This window comes from Chlamydotis macqueenii, chromosome 4 (assembly GCF_036417535.1).
Source record: "Chlamydotis macqueenii isolate bChlMac1 chromosome 4, bChlMac1.mat, whole genome shotgun sequence".
Classification (NCBI taxonomy): domain Eukaryota; kingdom Metazoa; phylum Chordata; class Aves; order Otidiformes; family Otididae; genus Chlamydotis; species Chlamydotis macqueenii.
In genome coordinates, this window is record NC_141559.1 from 56,211,056 (window position 1) to 56,231,928 (window position 20,873).

The following is a 20,873-nucleotide window of genomic DNA, read 5'->3' on the forward strand; positions in this document are numbered from 1 at the left end:
GAAGCAAGTCTACAAAAGATACGCTGAACAAGCTCATTCAGCTTGACTCTGATTTTAATTTTCAGAGGCATAAGGAACTGAAAGTGCATGTAATCAATCTTGGTTGTACCATTTTTACAATTTTTAGCAGAGTCCAGCCGAACACAACCCAAACTTACCTGCAAATAGGCAAATAAAGTCTTCTTTCAACAGTTCAAAAAGGAGTTACCACATTTTGAGCAAAAGGTCTTAAGAACTTAGTAGCTTTAAAGACATCTTGAACTGTCCCAGCCCTTGAATGATGTACATACTTTCTAAACAGAAGTAGGATGACCCATCTTGTTCTGTCTTTTTTTCTGTGCTCTTATATGATACACATTAAAACTTTGGTACACTTCAGTGCAGATATGGAGGATTTACTTACCCGCCAGTGACAAAAAAAAAAAAATCTTCAAAACTAAGTCATCTAGCACTTTCTGCTATCTTTACATGATTTCTGGGTAATAACTAGGTTTACATATTAATTCCACTTAATATAGGGTTTATCATGACACAAATCCTTTTATTCTCAAAGTAGCCACTTAAGCCAACTGGACAATATTGTTGTGGATTGACGTTGGCTGGCTGACAGATGCCCATGCAGCCACTCTCTCACTCCTCTTCCTCAACAAGACAGAGGAAGAAAATAAGATGGAAAAGCTTATGGGCTGAGATAAAGACAGGGAGATCACTTACCAATTGCCATAAGGTGCAAACCAGACTTGACTTGGGCCAAATTAATTTAATGTACTGCTGATTAAAAATAGACTTGGATGGTGAGAAACAAAGACAAAAACTAAAACACCTTCCCCCTACCCTGCTCTTCTTCCCAGGCCCAACTTCACTCCATTCTCATCTCCTCTGCCTCAAGGAGGTATGGGGAATGAGGGTTGTGATCAGTCCGTAACAGTTCCTCTGTGCTGCTTCTTCCTCCTCAGACTTTGCCCTGCTTCAGCATTGGGTCCCTGCATGGGCTGCAGTCCTTAGAGAGCAGCTCCCATGTGGGTCCCTTCTATAGGCTGCAGTCTCTCAGGATAAGCCTGTTCTAGCATGGGTCCTTACTGACAGGACCTAGTTTCAAAGTATTGAAAGAGTACTCTCTTTTTTTTTTTTTTGTGACACCTAACATGTTTTATAGCAAAACCAGTTTGCTGAAAATAAATTTGTGAAATCTTTTGACAAATCTTCATGTTTTAGATGATAACTGACCTAGCCCTTTTGCTATGGTGTATAAGGGACAATTTAGCAATATAGCTACACCAGACCATGGAATGTATGCAGTGTGGGAATAAATCTGTGGATATTTGAGTTTCAATGATCTGGTGAATAAAGGGCCAAAATGGATGGATCGTGAAGCACGATTAAGGTTCCAAGCAATCTTGTATGGCTCTAGAATATTTTTCTCCATTCATAGTCACTTCTGTTGGCTTGCTCATTAGAGTGACCCATATAATCACCATAACAACCTAAGATGGGGAGTATCTGTCCATCTTATTTGGTTGTGATAGAGGAGCTCCCTATAGTTGTAGCATTTCTTTAATGGAGAGAAGATATAAATGGGAGACCGCAACAAACTGAACACTCATCTTGTGACTTCTTTTGGCAAATAACCTGTGTGGTAGTAGGTTAGAGAAAGATAGCTGTAGAATAATTTACTCCTCAGTAAGTCTGTCTTTAAAAATGAGAGATTAATTTTAATCTTGAAACTATAGCTTTTAATGCTACTTTTTTTAGAATGTGAATATATAATAATGGAATGCATTAGTCATGTAAGAGGACCTTGGTTTTAGTTGTAAGACAGAGGAAAATGTTGCATGGTGTACATCAGTGGAGAAACTTTTGGGTTATTTGGTAAATATCTGGGGTGAGATTGTAAAAGTAAACCATCACAGTGACATAATCCCCCAGTTCATTGTTTTAACAGTAAAAAAGCAACTGCTTTAACTGTGTTAGAGGTGTTATAAAATTGTGATATGGCATGAGAAATAACAGCTGGGGGGAAGGGAGGTGTGTGCAATAATCCATAAATATGTGGCTTCTATTATGAAAATGCTTGAGAACCTCTGCTCTAAGAAAGCATTTCTTAACTGTATTTGTATTATTTGTACAATTATTTACATACTTGGGTTGCTATACATCAGGATGGAAGCACCAAATACAATGATTACGCAGGAGCTGTTAATAAAACTTCTAAAGCCTGAAACTTAAGAAATAAATGGTTTTGAACATGAAATTCTTATAAAATAAGCTTCTTATTGACTACAACTTCTTTTTTTTTTTTGTATGAAATCACTCTTAAAATTACTCCTATCCAGATATCCTAAAATACTTTACTTATTTCATACAGTTGCAGAAGTGAATTGTGTCTATTTTCCTAACAGAAGTTTTAAGCTAATCAAAGGCAGATGACATGTATTACATACACAATGTTCCTTTTAGGCATTAGTTTGAGTGGGAGTTTAAAACATTGTTTTGATGTTGTGCAAATGTACCTCAATAGATAAAAAAAGGAATACATGCAATTGAAGAGAATCCTTGTAGGAACCAGAGATGAGTAAACAGGGTTCAGCTGTTCTTCATTCATTGTGTTACTTTAATTTCTTTCAAGCTGCTTTCATTGTCATGAAGAATTTGGAACCTGCTTCATTAGCAGACCTCTCTTTAGCAGGCTTTTTATTTTTCCAGTATTGTGGTGACAGTGTATCTTGGCTCACATTAAATCTTAAGGAGCTACAGAGGTCAAGAGAGTGACATGTATCAAAAGGGAAGGCAATGATTTAGAACAACACTTGAGCATATGTTAAGTTCACCCCTATTCAGAAAGCACTTCAGCACATGCTTAAAAGATGCTCTCAGTAAAGAAGCAGTCTAGCCACAATATTGAAATTCCAAATACGCAAAAGTCAGTGCTTTTCAATAAATAGTTGGCACCTACCTCCCCTGTTGGCTTGAATGGGGTCTGCTGGTGCTCCATAGTTCTGAAAAAAATTGTCCATTTATTTTGTGGCTACCTTTTTATCCCTGCAGGCAGTGATATTAAGAGTTTTAAGCAGTTTCTTATCAGGATCTTGAGCACAGCGCTAACCCTAGGAATTTCCTTAATTTCCCATGGTCTGACAGAGGCTCTGCAACTTTTCCCAAACCTGTGACCTCTGATTTGAGGCATCCAACTAGTGCTTATTAGAGTAGTGCACCTCTAATTAGATGAAGCTTTAATTTAAAACTTTGCATTGTGAATGTTCAATGCCTTCCAGAACTGCATGTCTCATTTTGGATATCCAATGAAAGAGGTTAAATCTTAATATGGCAGGCTCAAATATTCCCTTTATTGCTTCAAAATATACAAGCAAATAAAGTTAAGAACACTCCTTTTATTTGTAATGTTTTCATTAACATATATAATTTTGAACTGCTTATAAAGCAAATGTTATACTCTTATTTAGATAGACTTAATTTTGGAAGAATGACTAGGTACCCTGGTTACAACAACTATTTAGTATGTTATATGGATAAAAATGCGTTTACAGTATTTGTATTCTAAAGTGTTTCAGTGTTCCATGTGGGGAAAAAATGGAACATAAAAGTGTAGTAGTTCTTTAGGCCTAAGATAACAATGAAAAAAAACCAAAACCCAAACCCAGTTACTATAAATTTTAAAATAGGAACAAATGATTTGCATCTGAATAGCATACACCCTCATAAGTATTTTTGAAGTTCCTGTGTAAACAATTTTAAAAATCTTATCTAAACTATAAGCTTTTAAGTGCAGAAAAGTTGGATGAAATCCAAGTAAAAGAAAATAGCAAAGAAACACAAGTGAAGTGGGATGTGTTGAAAAGTAAATTGCACTCATTATAACTGCACTCATTATTGAAAGGTAATATGCAGTCATTATAAGTAATGACTGTTATGTCTTGGGTAAAGGAGGATGTATATAAATAGGGATATACAAACTGTCTGAAAATAAGAGCTATATTGACAATACAAGATTGTCAGAATTATAGAATGAAGCTGGCATTGTAATACAGAAAGTGAAGGGAAGGTAAAGATGGAAAATGAAAGAAAATGTAATTACATGAGAGTTTAAGTCATATGAAGAGTAATTTCCACTGCATCCAGAATAAGAGAGATTCTGTGGAGAAGACAGCAGGGGTCTCCAACAGATGGCAAGAATTATTCAGACACCGAAGAGCTTGAAATAGTTGAAGAAATGAAATTCATTCTTTGTCTCACTATTAACAATGGCAAATTTAGGACAGATGTCTGAAAGACAAGAATTTTCAGGAGTCTTGAAGGGGAAATATTAAGGGAAAGCAGAAAAAGAAATTAAAAAAAAATCTCTAAGTGTCTGATTTAAAAACAAAGCCAAGTGAACTGGATCCAACCTGAAAGCATGAAGAAAAATGTGACTTTAGTTTGACTGGTGTATTTTTAGTAGTATGGTCAAACTGTCTGTGAAGTTTCTTTATTCATTTCGAACTGTGACTCAAAATGTGTTGGGACACAAACAGCTACAGAATAGCCAACAGAGTACTTTTTGGAAGAATTGGGAATTTTATATTGAAGGAAATGGTACAAAACAGAGATGTTGATCAGACTTGAATAGAATTGAAAACAGGATTTTTTTTAAAGCTATTCCTTCCACAGCTTGATTTTGGTTTTCTGTCCATGTTACGTCTTCCTCCAATTTACACTCTTCTAATCAATGTAGCCTGACTCAGAGACTCATTAGGATTTTATCCTGTAGTAGGAACTACCCAAAGGACCTAATTCCGTTACTGCATCTTTGATCTGTCCTTGTCTCTTCCTTGCTTCTGTCTAGGCTTCCATACAGAAAGATGACCTACAATTTCCCCTTCTCTCGGGCTTCCTCACTCAGCTCCGCTGAATTTTTTCCACATGACTCTGAGTCTAATGTCTCTATTTAAGGTCTGCTTGTTTGGCATAGCGTTTATCTTCCCTGTCATGGGCACCTTCATGCAGTGAAAAGCACATAAAAATTATGCAAATCTGACGTGGCTAAGTGGGATCTGGACTAGCTGAAGCAAAGATTTAAAAAGACAGTACAGCAATGCATGAGTCGAAACTAAATATCTTTTGTAGAATGTTTTAATGTTTTCAATTATTTTTTCATGTTACTTGAATTTGAAAAGCCAGCATATTTTTATTAGAGTATGGTGGGTTGCCCTTGGTGGGCCGCTAGGTATCTACCCAGCTGCTCTCTCACTCCCTCCCCTGGACAGGACAGTGTGGGGACAAAACAAATTAAAAATCTCTTGAGTTGAGTGAAAAACAGGGAGATTGCTTACCAATTGTCATCAGGTGCAAACCAGACTTGACATGGGGCAAATTAATTGAATGTATTGCCAGTTAATAATAGAGTTGGATGGCGAGAAACGAATACACAAACTAAAAACCTTACCCCCACCCCGTCCTTCTTCCCAGGCTCAACTTCACTCCTTCATTCCCATCTCCTCTACCTCCTCCCTGCTGTGAACAGCACAGGGGGATGGGGATGGGGAATGGGGATTTTGATCAGTCCATAGCAGTTCCTCTGTGCTGCTGCTTCCTCCTCATGCTTTGTCCTGCTTCAGCGTAAGGTCCCAGCACGGGCTGCAGTCCTTCCAGAGCAGCTCCCATGTGGGTCCTCTCTGTGGGCTGCAGTCTCTCAGGATAAGCCTGTTTTAACATGGGTCGTCTATAGGCCACAGTTCCATCAGGACATATACAACTGCTCTGGCATGGGTCCTCCACAGGCTGCTCCACCATGATCTCTTCCCCCGGCTGCAGAGTGGATACCTGCTCCACCATAGTCTCTTCCACAAGCTGCAGGAAATCTCTGCTCCAGCACCTCCCCTCCTCCTCCTCTCACCTCAGTGTTCACAGGTTTATTTCTCACACTTCTTTTTTCCTCACTCTCACTCCCCTGTGCAGCATTTTGTCCTTTTTTAAACATACTTTCCCTGCTGCCATCGTGGATGTGGGGCTCAACCGTGCCCCGCACGGCACGGAACTGGCTGGAACCGGCCATGTCCGGCACGGGGCATCCCTGGCTGCTTCTCACAGAGACCCCCTGCAGACTCCCATTGCCACCTACACCTGATACTGAGAGAGCTGGGAAAAATAGGCAAGTTTTGCTGGGCATAATCCTCTCACTAAATCATGTAAGAGGAAGCAAAACCAGAGACATAAAGTGAGAGAAATTGTATCTAAATTTTATTTTAATTATGAGAAAGTAATTATATCCATGAGAGGCAAAACAGTAGTTAATACAGTGAAAACTTCTGGCCAGAGGGTGGTGTGATATGTTTTAGCCATTGATGGAACTGTTATGACCAGAAGATGCTCACAAACCATTATAAGCTATCAGCTGAATTTTCCTTTGACAGAAAAGCTAATAATACTTTATTCTGTCTGTATCAGGTGTTGTAATTAAAAATGTCTTTTCCTTCAGACCTTACTTTTCTGGTAGTGCTAAAGCTTATGAGTATGACACTATGACTACTTCGATTTTATTAATCTTTTATCATATAATTAGTCTCTTAAGTTTCTTAAGATCTGTTATCTTGCATTTAACTGTACTTTTCCAAGGGGTTAAGAGAGCACCCAACCAGTGCTCTTCCTAGTGTAGAAGTGCTGGTGTTCTTTGTGCAGAATGTGTATGTATCCTTTTTATTTTCTTCAGTAGTGTAAGATGGCTGCGTGCTGTTCCGTAAGAATTAGTTGGTGTTTTCTGTTACAGTATAATGTGTCTTGGAAGAGAAAAAAATATGCAGCTTTTATAGGAGTGTGGAAAAAATGCAAGGAAGGGCCTGAGAACGTGTTTAGAAGGGAACAGTCACCCGGTGTACACACTTGGCAACCAAGCTGTCCTTCATGTCAGGAAACAGGCTGCCGTGAGTCGTGGAAATCGTGTTTTCAAGCCAATGTTCATGTGAAAAAATTGCAGAGAGTATGCTTTTGTAATGATATAGTTGATTTTAACTCCTGATGCTTGAACTAAGGAGAAAACAGTTTGTAGGTTTTCCTGCTGCGTGGATTCCAAAGGATAGATCCTAGTTCCTGGCATCTATTGAAGTGTGTCAGAAGAAAATCACTTATTGGGGAGCTTTTTCTGAGTTATGGAGAAAACATCTGAAATGCAATATCAGATGTTCAGTCCCAAGTGGACTCAAATTCATAGCTGAAGAGAGGCCAAGAAAATCTGTCCATCTTCCGTTTTAGTTGAAATGAAAAATGTACCAAGATTTCATAGTAAATTAAAAGAGGTATTAAAATTTTTGAAGATGATAATGAGTTTTGGAAAGAAGTTTTGCTGAAAAGACCAGATGCTAGGTGGAATGCCATGCTTCTTTGATATGGAGCAGAAGTCCGTGACAATCCGGATATTCAATAGCAACAGGATAGAGGAGGTAAAAAAGGCAGTCTGTAGTTTCATATGTCTCACATATGAGATAATGAAATCAAGGAGAGTCACAAGATCCTTTTAAGATTAGGAGAACATGGCAACTTGGGATTGGAAAAAAAATTATTTGCTGAAGAAGTCAAGAATTCTGTAAATTGCTGCTGTAGGCAATTCGGACAAGTTAGAATGGATGAGTGTGGTTTCGTTTAGGTCTTTTTTAATGGGATTCCTAGAAATTTTCAAGACACTTTGGGATTAAAGATGAGATTTCATTCCACGTTGGTAGAGCTTTTGCTGTGAAAGAGCCAGGTGAATGTTGTCATTTTTCCTTGGGTTTACTGAGGCTTTACAAGTGAATTTATGGATTGCAATTGTGCAACTTAGTAGTGAAAGTGTACTAAGCTAAGTTCTGTAACAAAATCAGTGGTGATCAGTGCTGCAAATTTAGCACTGTTTCATTTTCCATAAGCTTCTAAAAGATGTTCTCTGAAAGTTGTTCTGATTAAAAAGGTTATTTTTTAATTGAAATATCAGCAAACTTGACCTGGGATATGAAAACCAGGCTGCATACTTTCCTCTTCAAGCACTCTCATATACCATATTATGCTTTGCATACCGGAGACAGAGGCCTGTTTTGCAGATCTGCTACAACAATTTTAGTAAAAATACACTCTAGCTAGGATCTAGACCAGCTCACATTAGCCTTAACTGAAGGCATAATTTAACTGCATTACATTTAAAATGGCTGATGCCAGGAGTTGCCAAATCTGTTTTTATAGCGCAAGTTAGAAAATGGATGCATTCAGAATACAGAGTTGCAGCAAATTTATTCATCCATTTTTAGAGTAAAGATGTTATGTCATTTCTCATCAGACAGGAGTTGACTCTGATGGGGCAAGTAAAATATTCCTAATCCTTTCAAAGTGCTTTGTGGTGCTGGGCAGTGACGACACCTTCTGCAAAAGCACTACTTCTGCTGTGAGCAGGCTCTAATCTTACCCACTGGTTTCTGCCACTGCGCTGCCCCTTCTCTTGTCCTAGAACAAATGTTTTTGCTGCCAAAAGGTCATTCAACCCAATGATCTGATACAAGTGAAATAGTATTTTTTTCCCCTTTCTCCCCTCTGCCCTGTGCCCACCAAATAATTAAAAAGTGTAGCAGGAGAGGAGAGGAAAGGCTGTTGTTTTTTTTTTTTCAGACAGGCTAATGTCTGGAGCTAGTTCATTTCATGGCCTCAAAAACATCCAGAAGCAACGACCACTGTTGGGTAAAGAATCGTGACCTTATTACAGGGATGGTTGAGCGTTTTAAAACTAAAATGATTAATCAAGATTAAGCTGCAGTTCTGGTGGCATTTCTTTGGGGCTGCCATAAACATTGCCTCTCGGGAAAGAATGCAGGCAGTTGTTTTCAACCAGCTCAGTCCTGTCATCCGGTTCACTTTGTGCAGATGCACTCCGTAGGTAGTGCAATCTGGGAACAATCTGAAGAGGAGAGAGGGAAAGGGAAAATGTGGTGTTTAAATTAGTTTCAGCAGCACTGAATATGAAACTGTAGACTTGCATCGCAGTTGTTGGAGTGGAAAGAAGCCTTTTTTTATCAGTTCAGTCCATCTGGCAATAGCCCATGATAAACAGAAAACTCTTAATTTAGACGAATGTCATAAATTACCTGTAAACCCAGAACCATGCTGTTCTGATCAACAGCTTTTTGACATGTTGTTACTCCCATTCACTGCTCTTTTTTTTGGCTCCCCAAGTATGGCCAAAACTATTTTATGTTCCTTGTATTCCCCATAATTAATGAATCTTCACTGGAGAAAATAACTAAATAGGCTGAGGCTTTTCTATGCGTATTTGGCATTTTTCTTATTCTCTGGTCTGTTTCCTGCTTGGTTTGTAACATGTCTAGTACTGGCATGTTATACCATCAGTCAGATCAGCATTCTGGCACTGCAGGGCCACATAGTTTATAAAATGCACTTAGCCTGTACATATGGAAAATAATTGAGCAGTTTGGTAGAATAGTTACGCATTTTGAAGTTTACTGCATTCTTTTTTTTGGTGTATCTGTGGCTGTTTATCAGTGTAATTATTCAGATTTTATATTTATTTGGAGAAAAGAATACTGTTATTTTTACTAAAATATATTTTTACCTTATCTCTTTAATATTTTTATTTAAATACCTACTCCTTATTAAATAAGCAATCTCTTTTGCTTGTATTTTAAATAGCTTTCATCCTATTTTTAATGTCCTTTAAAATATTTTTTTTTCTGTAGAATGCTGTGTCTATATCACTGTTTGCCTACATACATAGCAATTTGGCATTAAGCAGACTTGCCTGTCTGAAAGATGTTCCATCTATCATAAGCTATTGGGCTTGATGCAAGAATTAATGGAGGGACTTGTTTTGTGCAAATGATCAGGATAGAGATGCTTTGAGTTTTCTTGTGGTCTCAGTTTAGGTGAAACAGCTTGCTCTGAAATAATGTATTACTCGAAGTATGACCGACTTACACAGTTGTGTGGTACCTGAGAGGTCCTCTGCAAAGCAGTAAGGCTGTGTCTGCCTGCTGCTGGGTTAGAGGTCTGTGAACGAGCTTGGAGAGGGCTGGTGCATCTGTGCTCTGCAGCTTCGTGTGGTGTGAGTGAGCTGGTGGGGTGCTGTTAAGAATCATAGAATAGTTAGGGTTGGAAGGGACCTTTAAACGTCATCTGGTCCAACCCTCGTGCAAGGCATAGGGACATCTCCAACCAGATCAGGTTGCTCAGAGCCCCATCCAACCTGGCCTTGAATGTTTCCAGGGATGGGGCATCCACCACCTCTCTGGGCAACCTGTTCCAGGGTTCCACCACCCTCATTGTAAAATTTTTTTTCCTTGTGTCCAGTCTGAATCTACCTCCTTCTATTTTAAAACCATTACCCCTCGTCCCCGTTACCTATAAGTGGCCTCTGGCCTGCAACAACTTGTCACTGTGTTTGCACCTAATGGAGCTACAGTTTCCACAATTTGTGTGACACCAGTTTTTTTTCTGATTCATAACAAGCAGTTGCTGCTTAGTTGGGAATGTCTTTGGAGGGGATGAGATGGGGAAGGCTAGAAAGGAAACCACACTGGAAACAGCTTAGGCCTTGCAAGCCTGGGGTTTTGTCAGCAGAGCTTTGCTGGGTTTATGGTATAGGTTTGGACAGTATGTCATCAAATAAAGTCTTCGTTTTCTGTTCCTGGTCTCTTTAGTTCTGTGCAGAATTAAATGCGTGCAAACACAAGGTAGCTTTCCTTAATTTACCAGAGAAGGTTTTTGAGACTGTAGCACTTGTTACTACTGTAGTGGGAAGCTGGGATGTGATACAATTGCTGTTGCGCTGAAATTCTGCTTTTTGACTCAAGAGGTTTGGAGGTTATGGACATTCACCTGTTGCACTGTAATTTACTTGCTGGGTGAATAATGGAACAAAAAAATAGAAGAGGTGGATTGAGGACCCATGTTAAAAAGACTAGGTTCTAACCCAGGCACCTGCTTTCCAGAAGAGTGTTCCAGGTTACAGATGTGCCTGGGATTAGTACTGAGCTGATATCCTTTTACAAAAGATTCATGGAACTGAAGATGGATCATGATTCTGTTGCAAGGACAGGTCCAGGGTTTAATCCCTCCTTCCATCTCTCTTTGTTTTAAAAACTCTTGTATAATTTCTTTAAAATTACATCTTCTTGGGCATGAATGTTGAATTCAGTGCTGTGTTGTCCAGCCACTGAGTACTCCTAAAAGGTTAGGTAGGTCCAAGGAACTGTAGCCCTTCTCTGTCAGGATTGTGTGAATTTTAAAGGGTCTAAAGCAGCCCATGCACATGAACTCAGCTGAAATGTCACTGCTTCTTGACACATGCCATGACAGGGACTATTTTGCAATTGTGCCTCAGGAGATACATGATGATTTTGTGAATAATTTTCTTGAGATTCCCCTTGTGTAAGCCCTATGTACACTCCCCCCCCCCCCCGCAATTTAGGATAATTGAATTTATTTAAATAACTTCAGTGTGAAATTTTTGCGGATGGGGGAGACACAGAATTTTGCATGGGAATGTTATCCTCTTATCATGACAGTTAACTGAAAATGTAGTCTCAGCATCAGCAAAAGAATGTAGGCAAGAGATAACTGTGGGGAGGTTGGCAGTTTAAAGAATTTCTGCTGTAAACGCTTTGATATTTTTAATCTTTAAATCAGAACTTTTGTGTTTTCTTGTTAAGCTTTCCCAAGCAATAAAAATATTATTTAAAAAAACCTCTTTGCAGTACAAATAAATGGCAATGAGTTTGTTCAAGTTAAAAAATATGCAAAAACTGGGTAGAGATTTTACATTTTTGTAGCAGGTCATGATACTGTACAAAAGCCACAAAGTGAGTAGTCATTAAAGACATGGCATCTTTTAAAAGAAGATGATGTGTTTATGAAGTGAATTTCCTTCCCTTTCCTCCACCTTTTTTCCCTTTCCCCTGGAAAGCTATTTTAGTATCACCAGATTTTATTCTTGCAGTCTAACAGGTAGATTTGGTGATCGTCCTGGTGGTATTTTTTAAAAATGCCTGTACAACTTCAGAGCAGAAGTTGTGCTGAAAATCATCGGCATGTGGTACTAACTCATATAGTCACTTTTGAAAAATGCTCTGCAGTTTTGTAAGTTCTTTTAATTTGGAGGCTCACCACTTTTTGAATGGAGAATCTGCCCTTGAATTATATGGGAAAATGTGATTCCTGGAGGAACAGATCCATTAGTCACTGTACTGTAGGAATGGGAAGAGATTGTAGCAGAAAATGGCTGTACACTTGTGCTAAGGTTTCTTGTTAGTACTTGGGGGGGGAGGAATCTTAACATGGGGACTTGTGGACATAATTTTAGCTTGATTAGAATGAGGAGAGAGACTTGCTGTTGTTTCAGTGGGCAAGATTCAATTCCATAGTTTTTATTGAGATTTCTGGAGTGGGAGAAGACAATGCAGGGAACTTTAAGTATACTCATTAGGCACTGAAAAAATAGGGATTGTTTTTTACCAAGTCTAGATAAAATTTGAAACCCACCTTTTTTGTCCATCCCTTCAAAGACATTACAACTTGAAAAAGCTCTAATGAAATTTTTCTTCATTATGCTTTGCTTTCCCTACTCTTATATGAGATTGTATTACTCCAGAGATACCAGAATTTGCCACTAGTGCATTTAGACAGTGAAGGCTGTGCCTAGACTGAAAGGTGAGGAAATGACAGACTTGCTGAACCCATAGAGCTGCCTCCTGTCTGCTTTACATCCCCAGTTTTTATCAAGTAGGGAGGTTAGGTGTAAATGACTCACACAATTCTTGAAAGAAGCCAGTCCCAAAATGTCTGGTGATGGAAAGGATCTACCCCATTTGGTGCTATGTATGTCCAGTTTGCTCAGACAGTGAGCTTGAATGTGCAAAAGAGTTTTCCTCCTTCAGAAGGCTGGTGTTGGGATTGCTGTTTAACAGGAGTTTGATTTGCTTACAGCATGGTTAGTGGCAGAGTCCGGTCTTGAGAATGGACTGAGGTCTCAGCTTATTGTACAGTGTGGATATGTGAAAAAAATGATGCCAGAGCCTGACTAGATGGCCTAGAAGGGCATTCATCTAAGTAGGGAGCTGTCATTAATATTAGATTTTATTAGTTTGTTCTTGATTAAAATTCTGAATTTGGTGTATGGCTTGTGAAACTCACTCTTAAGAACTTCATGTAGTCAGTTAACCTGCTGATCATACATAGCTGAGACCCTACTGCACGTGATGGGTCATTAGCAGAGAAAGATTGCTGTGGTAGGTCGAGAGTGGGACAACAGCTTAGGACAGGGTAGGTGTTCAACCTGTAAAATCAGATAAGTCTATGTTGGTAGGATAGAGAAGAATGATTGCCGAGGTAAAAATCATCACCTTGGGAAAAATAAGTAAGCAAGTTGATGATTTTGGCAGGAAAGCCAACTGTAAGGTTGAATGATAGCAAAAAGAGAAACTTTATGGAAACATCAAAACCGGAGCAATTTCAAAACCCAATTAGCCTTGTTTTTTTTGTATTACTTCCATTCTTAGTTTCAGCCAAAGTTGGCTGTATCCAGGCTATTCTTACGGTGTGTTCATTCAACCTGTGTCAGAAAAAATACTTGTTTTGTGTTATTTCTAGCCCAGTTTCGTAGAGAGTCAGACAACTGTGAAAGTATCTAAGAGTTTATTTTGTTTTCCAAACTAAGCTACCACGCTTCTCCAGATTAAGTTTTTTGTTAGATCATTATTTTTTGACAGTGTTATGATAGCATTACTGAATGTCATCTTATCTGTGAAGTACAGACATTGTTTATATATTGTATGTACTGCTGAGTCAATTCAATATATGCTTTGAACCTACTACTAAATGCTAATAATTTTGTTCTAAATATATTGTTTTGGTTTCACAGGTGCCTGCATAAGTATCACCAACAGCCAGTGCCAAATGCTGCCATATAACTACACCACTGTAACTTCAGTTCTTTCCATTGTCAAAAGTATTGAAATGGAAAAGTTCCTGAAGTTCTTCAGTTATCTCAATCGTCTCAACTGCTATCAACACATCATGCTGTTTGGCTGTAGTCTTGCTCTTCCTGAATGCATCAGTGACGATGATGACAGGTATTTGAGAATGAAAATCAGTCAGTGACTAGAGCCAATTATGGTAAAATACTCTGTCTAGTCAGACAAGGGAAGATCCAAACTAAGCCTATGACCTTCTCGTTGCAAAACTCCTGTCTGTCAAAGCTATTCACAACATTTGTGCCATGATAAGCGTTAGAATCTGACTTCACTTTAAGTAGTCGTATGTCTCCAGAGCATGTCATTGGTGACACTGAAAATATAGACTGAATGGCAACCACAGGAAGAACCATAAGGGTGGGTTAACAGAGTGCTGGTTTGTTAAATCTAGTTTGCTAAACCTGAGTTGTCCTAGTTTAACTTCTGCTTTCTTCTTTAAAGACAACAACTTTTTCTGTAGGCAACTGAAAGATATTTGTGATTACTGTTTTTCTTGTATTACCCATTTATTGCAGACAAACGGATGTATTTCAAAAGCCAAGAATAATGATTTTAAGAGGCATCCTATCTGCATAAATTAGTTATTTAACACCTTTCCTTTCCCTCTCAGTGAGATCTGGAGGAAGCTCTTTGTTGGTCTGAAAAGCATGTTTTTATAGGGGGAAGTTACTTTCTATGGGTTGAGTGCAGATACAAAAATGGAAGAGACAGGCCTGGTTTGGGTCTGTTGCACAGGGGAATCTGGGAAGTAGAAACATACTGAAGAAGAAGCAGAAGAGCCACTGTAGAAGGACTCTGATGATAATGAATGGGGATACGTCCATATGCTGTAGCTCTTTTTCGGGACTCTGGTTGTTTTTAACATACAATTCCACAAAACATACCCTGATATGGAGAACAATTGTTACTGACATTGTCGCTAGTTCCTCCTGTCAATTACAGCTGTTTCATTCTAATTGCCAGTGCATCTCAGATCACAGTTTTTCATCTATTGATACTCCTTTGTTGTATAGAGCAATTGTTTCAAATTTATGTAAAGCATAATTTGACAAATGCTGCTTACACAGTAGAGAAGAAATGAAACTCATGTGATGCTCAGATGTCTATTCTTAGGTATTGTCGAGAGAGTCTGTGTTGGCAGCTGCAGCCGTGGGAGCAATAATTATAACAATGCATTACAAGAAGCAACAAGAGGGAATGTTACAAATGGTAATCTTTGGCATCCATAGCTTTGCTCTGATATTTAAACTTATGCCTGTGTCACATTTATTTTTCACATATTTATAAACATTGTATTCATTAACACTTGAAGGAGATTATGTTTCTAGGCAGAGAGCATCTTCAGTGTTTGTGTAGCACACAGTGTAGTTAGGTACTGGGATTTCTGGATAGTACCATAATACTGTTGCTCTTAAAAATTGTTCTTCTTTATCTTACTGCAATTAAAATAATGTGTGGCAGTAAAAATATGTTTATTTAAAAAGTTGTATTTAATTCCAGGAACTGGATGTACAATCAGCTAGCCCTGCTCTTTGAAGAAAGTATATAACAGTACCTTTGAAATACTACTTTCCAGTGAAAATAAAGTTTGAAAGTACAACTAAAACCTGTGTGAGGACGGAACACGGAAAGCTGAAGTGCAATAAGACTTTCTGCTTGCTTATTACTTGCTCATAATTTGGATAGTAATGCTTTCTTTAATATGCTTTCCTTTTGATGGTGCATCTTTACACCAAGCAGTAACTCAAAGAGGCTGTTCCAGCTGAAGTTTTGGCAATGGTGATCCATCTATTCTATTAATCAGCCTTGAAACAGAAGATTATAAACTTTTGATCATGAATAAAGCAGAGGTGATGTTCAGCGGATAAAGTGCTTTGTATCTAGAATGTTTGAAATAATTTGTGTTTTGTTTTAAATGTGACCGTGTCTTGACTTTGAGCCCTTGGGAATCCAAAGACTGGTTACGTACAAGGGAACATACTATTGTAAAATCTATCTTTGAATATGTAACCAAGTCATAATCAAGCCTTCAGTTTTTAAATCTAGTTGTGGTTCATGTACGCACAATTGTAACTTGAACCACACAGCCTCGGAGATCCAGCTAATGAAAAACATGTATAGTCAAACACTGTCAAAAGTGAACACAGAGCTTAGAGAAGAAGAGAGTGTGATAGAGTTGTGAATGCTTGCACACACGAATAGTGTGCTCTATCTGCCACTGTTACTTGGTTTTGTGTCTTTAATTGTTGATTTAAAGCATTCTACAAAGGAAATTGTTATCATTGTTGCTGTTTAGCAGACAAACTGAGGAACATGCAGGATGTGTGTTGCTTGAGAAAGCCCAGACCAGCAGAATAAATGAATAGCTTTTTATAATAATAGTAATTACATGATCTAATTCTTTCAGAAGTAAAACGTTAAGGATATGTTGCGAATCCTGATTTAGGATCCTGTTGACTATGCCAATTTGTCGCGAATGGGTGATTTAGATTGCTTAAAGAACCACTGTCAAAGGTGTTAGCAAAAGTGGTTTTAATATGGTGTTGTAAAAGTGTGACTTAACAAAGTTTGATGGCAAGGCTCACTCTATTCATGGAAAAGCATACAAAGGAAAATTGAGTTACCCTTGAATTAGAATGATTCACAGAGAGACTGGAAATGCAAAGTGTAAGGAAGACCCTCTTGTTGAGTCGCAAGGTTCAGAACGGACCCCCTTGCTTTCTAAACTCCTTCTCAGAGGAGAGTCTGTGTGCAGCTGGATCCAGACTTAGTCTCAGACTTCGTCAATGGTTTATGTCTAAAGGATGATATATAGTTTTTATATAAGTTTTTATATAAGGCTTAATTAGCATCAATTCAGCATGCAATCAAAGTTACCGAGGCAAAATCAAAGTTATACTACAGGGTTATGCATGATATCAGTCACTTACCAAAGATCTGCCATTTGTGAAAGATCTCTGTGCCTTGAGGAGCAACCTTGAGAGATGTCCCTGCTCAAGGGGAGATCACCGCCGTGCAGCGAAGCTGCCTAGCAGGGAAAGCTCAAAGAAGGCTCAGTTAGGCTGTCATATTTACAGGATAAATTGGTTGGCTCATAGTCAAATTACATGTGATGGAAAAAGTATGCCTAAGACTTATGTACCCACAACTTTCTTTGTTCCTTGATTAATGAGACTTGGAAAAGCCACCTCCTATTTGTGTGTTATTTGCATGATTGGCGTTCCAAGCTAATATGCCTCAATGCTCACTGTGTCGCTTTGCTCCTTTGTGGGTTTACAGAGAACAGATTGAATCTAGAGGAGTTCTTGGCCCTGCTATGGTTCAGGCCTTTACCTCTTCTGGAGCCTACACTAAACCACAACCAGTCCGGTCAGGAGGTTGGGTGCACCCATCACAGGATAGAGTTGCTAATGGCAGATAGTCAACAGGCCATGAGAAACATTTAGTTAAGTGTTTCCTGCACAATGTAAATACTCAGTTTCAGCTCCAGTCTACCATCAAATTGATAATGCACTAATTCAAGGTGAAATAGAAATTATTTACAGTGACAAGAAAGTGAAATAGTTTGCAGGTGTAATGCACAGGGTAGAGATTCAAAATAGCAAAAATGTCTGCTTAAGACATATGTAAGATAGCACTAAACAGTTCCTGTGTACTTTTGGAAATACTTATATATTACAGATATACTTATATAATACTTATATATATATATATATATTATATATATATATATTATATAATACTTATATATTACAGATGTCATATACAAAGTTATGATGGAAACTATGTTTTAGTGAATGTGCTGAATGTACTTGGATTATTTTCCTAAATAAAAGGTCAGTGAATCAAATCAAAGATAGTTCAAACAGAAAATTGAATAAGTAATAAATGGATACATATGAACAAAGAAAATCTACAATATGGAGATTCAGAAAGTGACAGAGTATTTGCCCTGAGAAAGGAATTAGAAGAAAACAAATCCTTAAACCCCTGCTCCCACTCTGAGGCAGGATAAATTGTTCAAGAAACAAAATTGTATTTCTGCTGTCCTATGAGTAGAACATGTTCTTCACGAGATGGAAGTGAGACATTGAGTTAAGAAACAGCTGGTTTACATCTGACTTCAAAGAAAGGAATGCTCACCATGTTTCTGAAAGACTGGTGTTGGCCATCTTGCCTAGAAACAAGTGAAGAAATTTGAAGAAACAACATAAAAGAAGCAGTGTTTCTGAAGGTAGATCTTTCTTCTCAGTGCAGCCTGTGTTACTTATGAATAATTTCATACTTTGTGAGTTCTTTTATTAGTATTATGTAACTGTTATTTATAAGGCAGAAAAAATGTGCTAATGAGAAGATTACACTTTGCGTTATCCCTCAGAACTCAGACCTTGAAATCGACATGTCATACTCATTGCCTTAGGAGCCATTACTACTCGGTCCCGAGCTGACACAGTATAAAGATGACAAATACAAAGTTTGTTTTTGCAAGGAGTGCTAAGGAGAGTATAGGTAATGATGTAGCATTGGCAAAAATGCTTATGTTTAAAGTTGGTTAACATGTTTTCTTAGATGTGTATAATTTTTTTGGGGGAAAAAAAAAGTGCACCATTTAAAGTTTTTCTTTTTATGCCTAATACCTGTCCTGGGCAAAAATAGAAAGAAAAAACAGGTTGCTTATAAAAAAGCATTCCTGTAATCACCAAGAGTTCCTAGTATCTCCAAGTAATTGAGCCATGGAACTTGAAATGTGGCAGGGAGGTTGCTCTAATAAATGACAAGCTCTTTATCATGGCCATTGGAAGCTACGCAGATAAGGGAAGTAGAAGAGAAAAATGTGTTTACTTTAGGGGAACTTCTGTTTATAAAGTTTATGTACCTATGGATATACCTACAGAAGTTAATCCCCAAATTTTTGCTTACACACCTCTGAAAAATCGTAGAGTCTCTGAAAGGTTCTCTGTCAATACCGTGGCTCAGGTAGAGTGGGCAGGCCTAAGAAAGACTCTCTGTGTTGCGTAGCTAGGGGTGCCACTGAGGCTAGGTACAGGCCCTTACCTAAAAGGGCCCGAAATTAAGTCTCTGATGCCAAACTCCCTCACAGTAATGTGCCAGTAGATGGCAGATGCAGTGTAGGGGAAGGACAAACCAGGGACAAAGTATAGGGAAGGCAGGATAGAGAAATTAGATGCTGTGGAGAATGTTTTTCCGCCATTCAGAGAACCATCCTTTCCCTGCCCACAAATAGAGGCTGTTTACAATTACTAATATGTATAATTTGTAAATAAGTCAATGTACAGAAGAAAGGGGTTGCTTAAGAAATTAAAAATTTTAAGGATAGAAAAGTAATATAGAGATATAGGCAATGGCATCCTACATTGGCCAGAGTGATATCTGTGGTCCAGGGGGTGCAAACTCAGTGTTTGCCATAGCAGGCAGCATCAAACTTGCACACAGTGTTTCACCCTCTCCACTCATCTAATGTACTGATGATGGAAACTTTTCCAAATCATAGAAGGATCTACTTTCAAAGTGTGCGTCTTGAGGGGAATTATGGATGGACCAGAGTTAAAAGGCTATCAAGCAGAGAAATATTTTTGAGAACAATCTGGACATGGGAGTGTTCCTTTGCAAACATATTTCATGATGCTGCTCAGGGGAGTGAATAGAAGGGAAGGACATAGAAAAGAAAATCAGGAGGACCGGTTATTTCATGAGTGCCTATTTTACTGATTGATTGCCTCCAACCTTGTTGTTGTAATGATTTGCTATGTGTATTATCTATTGAAAGCTGTGGTTTCTGGTTTCTAAATTGATGTGTTCACAAGGGATCACAGGTCATCCTCCTACACATGCAATATATTATTACTTACAAAAAATACTGATAATTTAGGTAACTGAAATAATTATTTACAACAAATCATAGAATGAACATGGCTTTTTGCTAATGTTAGTTTGGCGTTTTAATATATCTGCTAGAAAAACACACTTTATTTTTACAAAATGGTATTTATTTCATTTAATAAATTGCAGTAATTGTAGGACAGGAGCTTTCAGTAACAACTTGCATTTTCGCAAACAGTGTGGGAATATTAACACTAATAATTTCTTGTCAGACTTGTGCACTTGGACTCAAAACCAGAAAGGTATAGATGAGGGAACATTTTATCTGACTATAGCAAAAATCTTCTAGTAGATGTAAGTACACTGCCTTATGCAGAAGTTAATAAAGAGTTTTGGATTGAACAGTGGTTAACGGATTCTCCAATAATTCATATATTTTTCAGATCATGTTTAGCCTCTTTTAGTGCCCAGCTTATTAACAAATAACTTTTAAACCATCTACAGTTAAAAAGTAAGGAGAGCTCAGTTAGTGGGACATACTAACCTTTCCTAAGTTTGTCTCTCTTGTGAGAAGTTCTTGTTGCCTTGTTGGAGATCATAGTGGTAAGCACAAGGTTTACCACTCACAGGCTGAACAGCACAGGCAAATTAGAGTCACCAGATCATGCGGGTGGGAAGGGACCTCTGGAGCTCTTCTAATCCACTCCTTGCTCAGATCAGGGCCCACTTTAAAGATGGATGAGATTGCTCAGGGCCATATCACCTGTCACAGTGATTTGTGGCAATGGGAGGCTGTCCTTTAGGGACAATGTTAGTTTGGGTGCCTTTATTGTCCTGCTCATATAAATAGTTAGATCAGCAGTGTGGTGTATGATTTACTCACTGTTATTCCAGAATTTCTGTAGTAATGCTGTGCTTGAAATAACTTTGTGTGATTCAGAGGACTTCCATTTCACTGTGACAGCTTGTCTTTGCCAAGTGTAAATTTTGTTTGCCAACATCAAAATCTTGTAACCTAGATTCTCAGGCATATTAGGA

At 38.3% G+C, this 20,873-nt stretch overlaps 1 protein-coding gene across 1 annotated transcript in view; it reads left to right on the top strand.

Moving 5' to 3' along the window:
* Nucleotides 1-20,873, top strand: part of CORIN (corin, serine peptidase) — a 156,627-nt gene that overhangs the window by 45,230 nt on the left and 90,524 nt on the right. Inside the window, exon 4 of the mRNA XM_086747497.1 lies at nt 13,883-14,093. Within this exon, the coding sequence (XP_086603623.1) occupies nt 13,883-14,093 (211 nt within the window). The remainder of the gene's footprint in view (nt 1-13,882; nt 14,094-20,873) is intronic.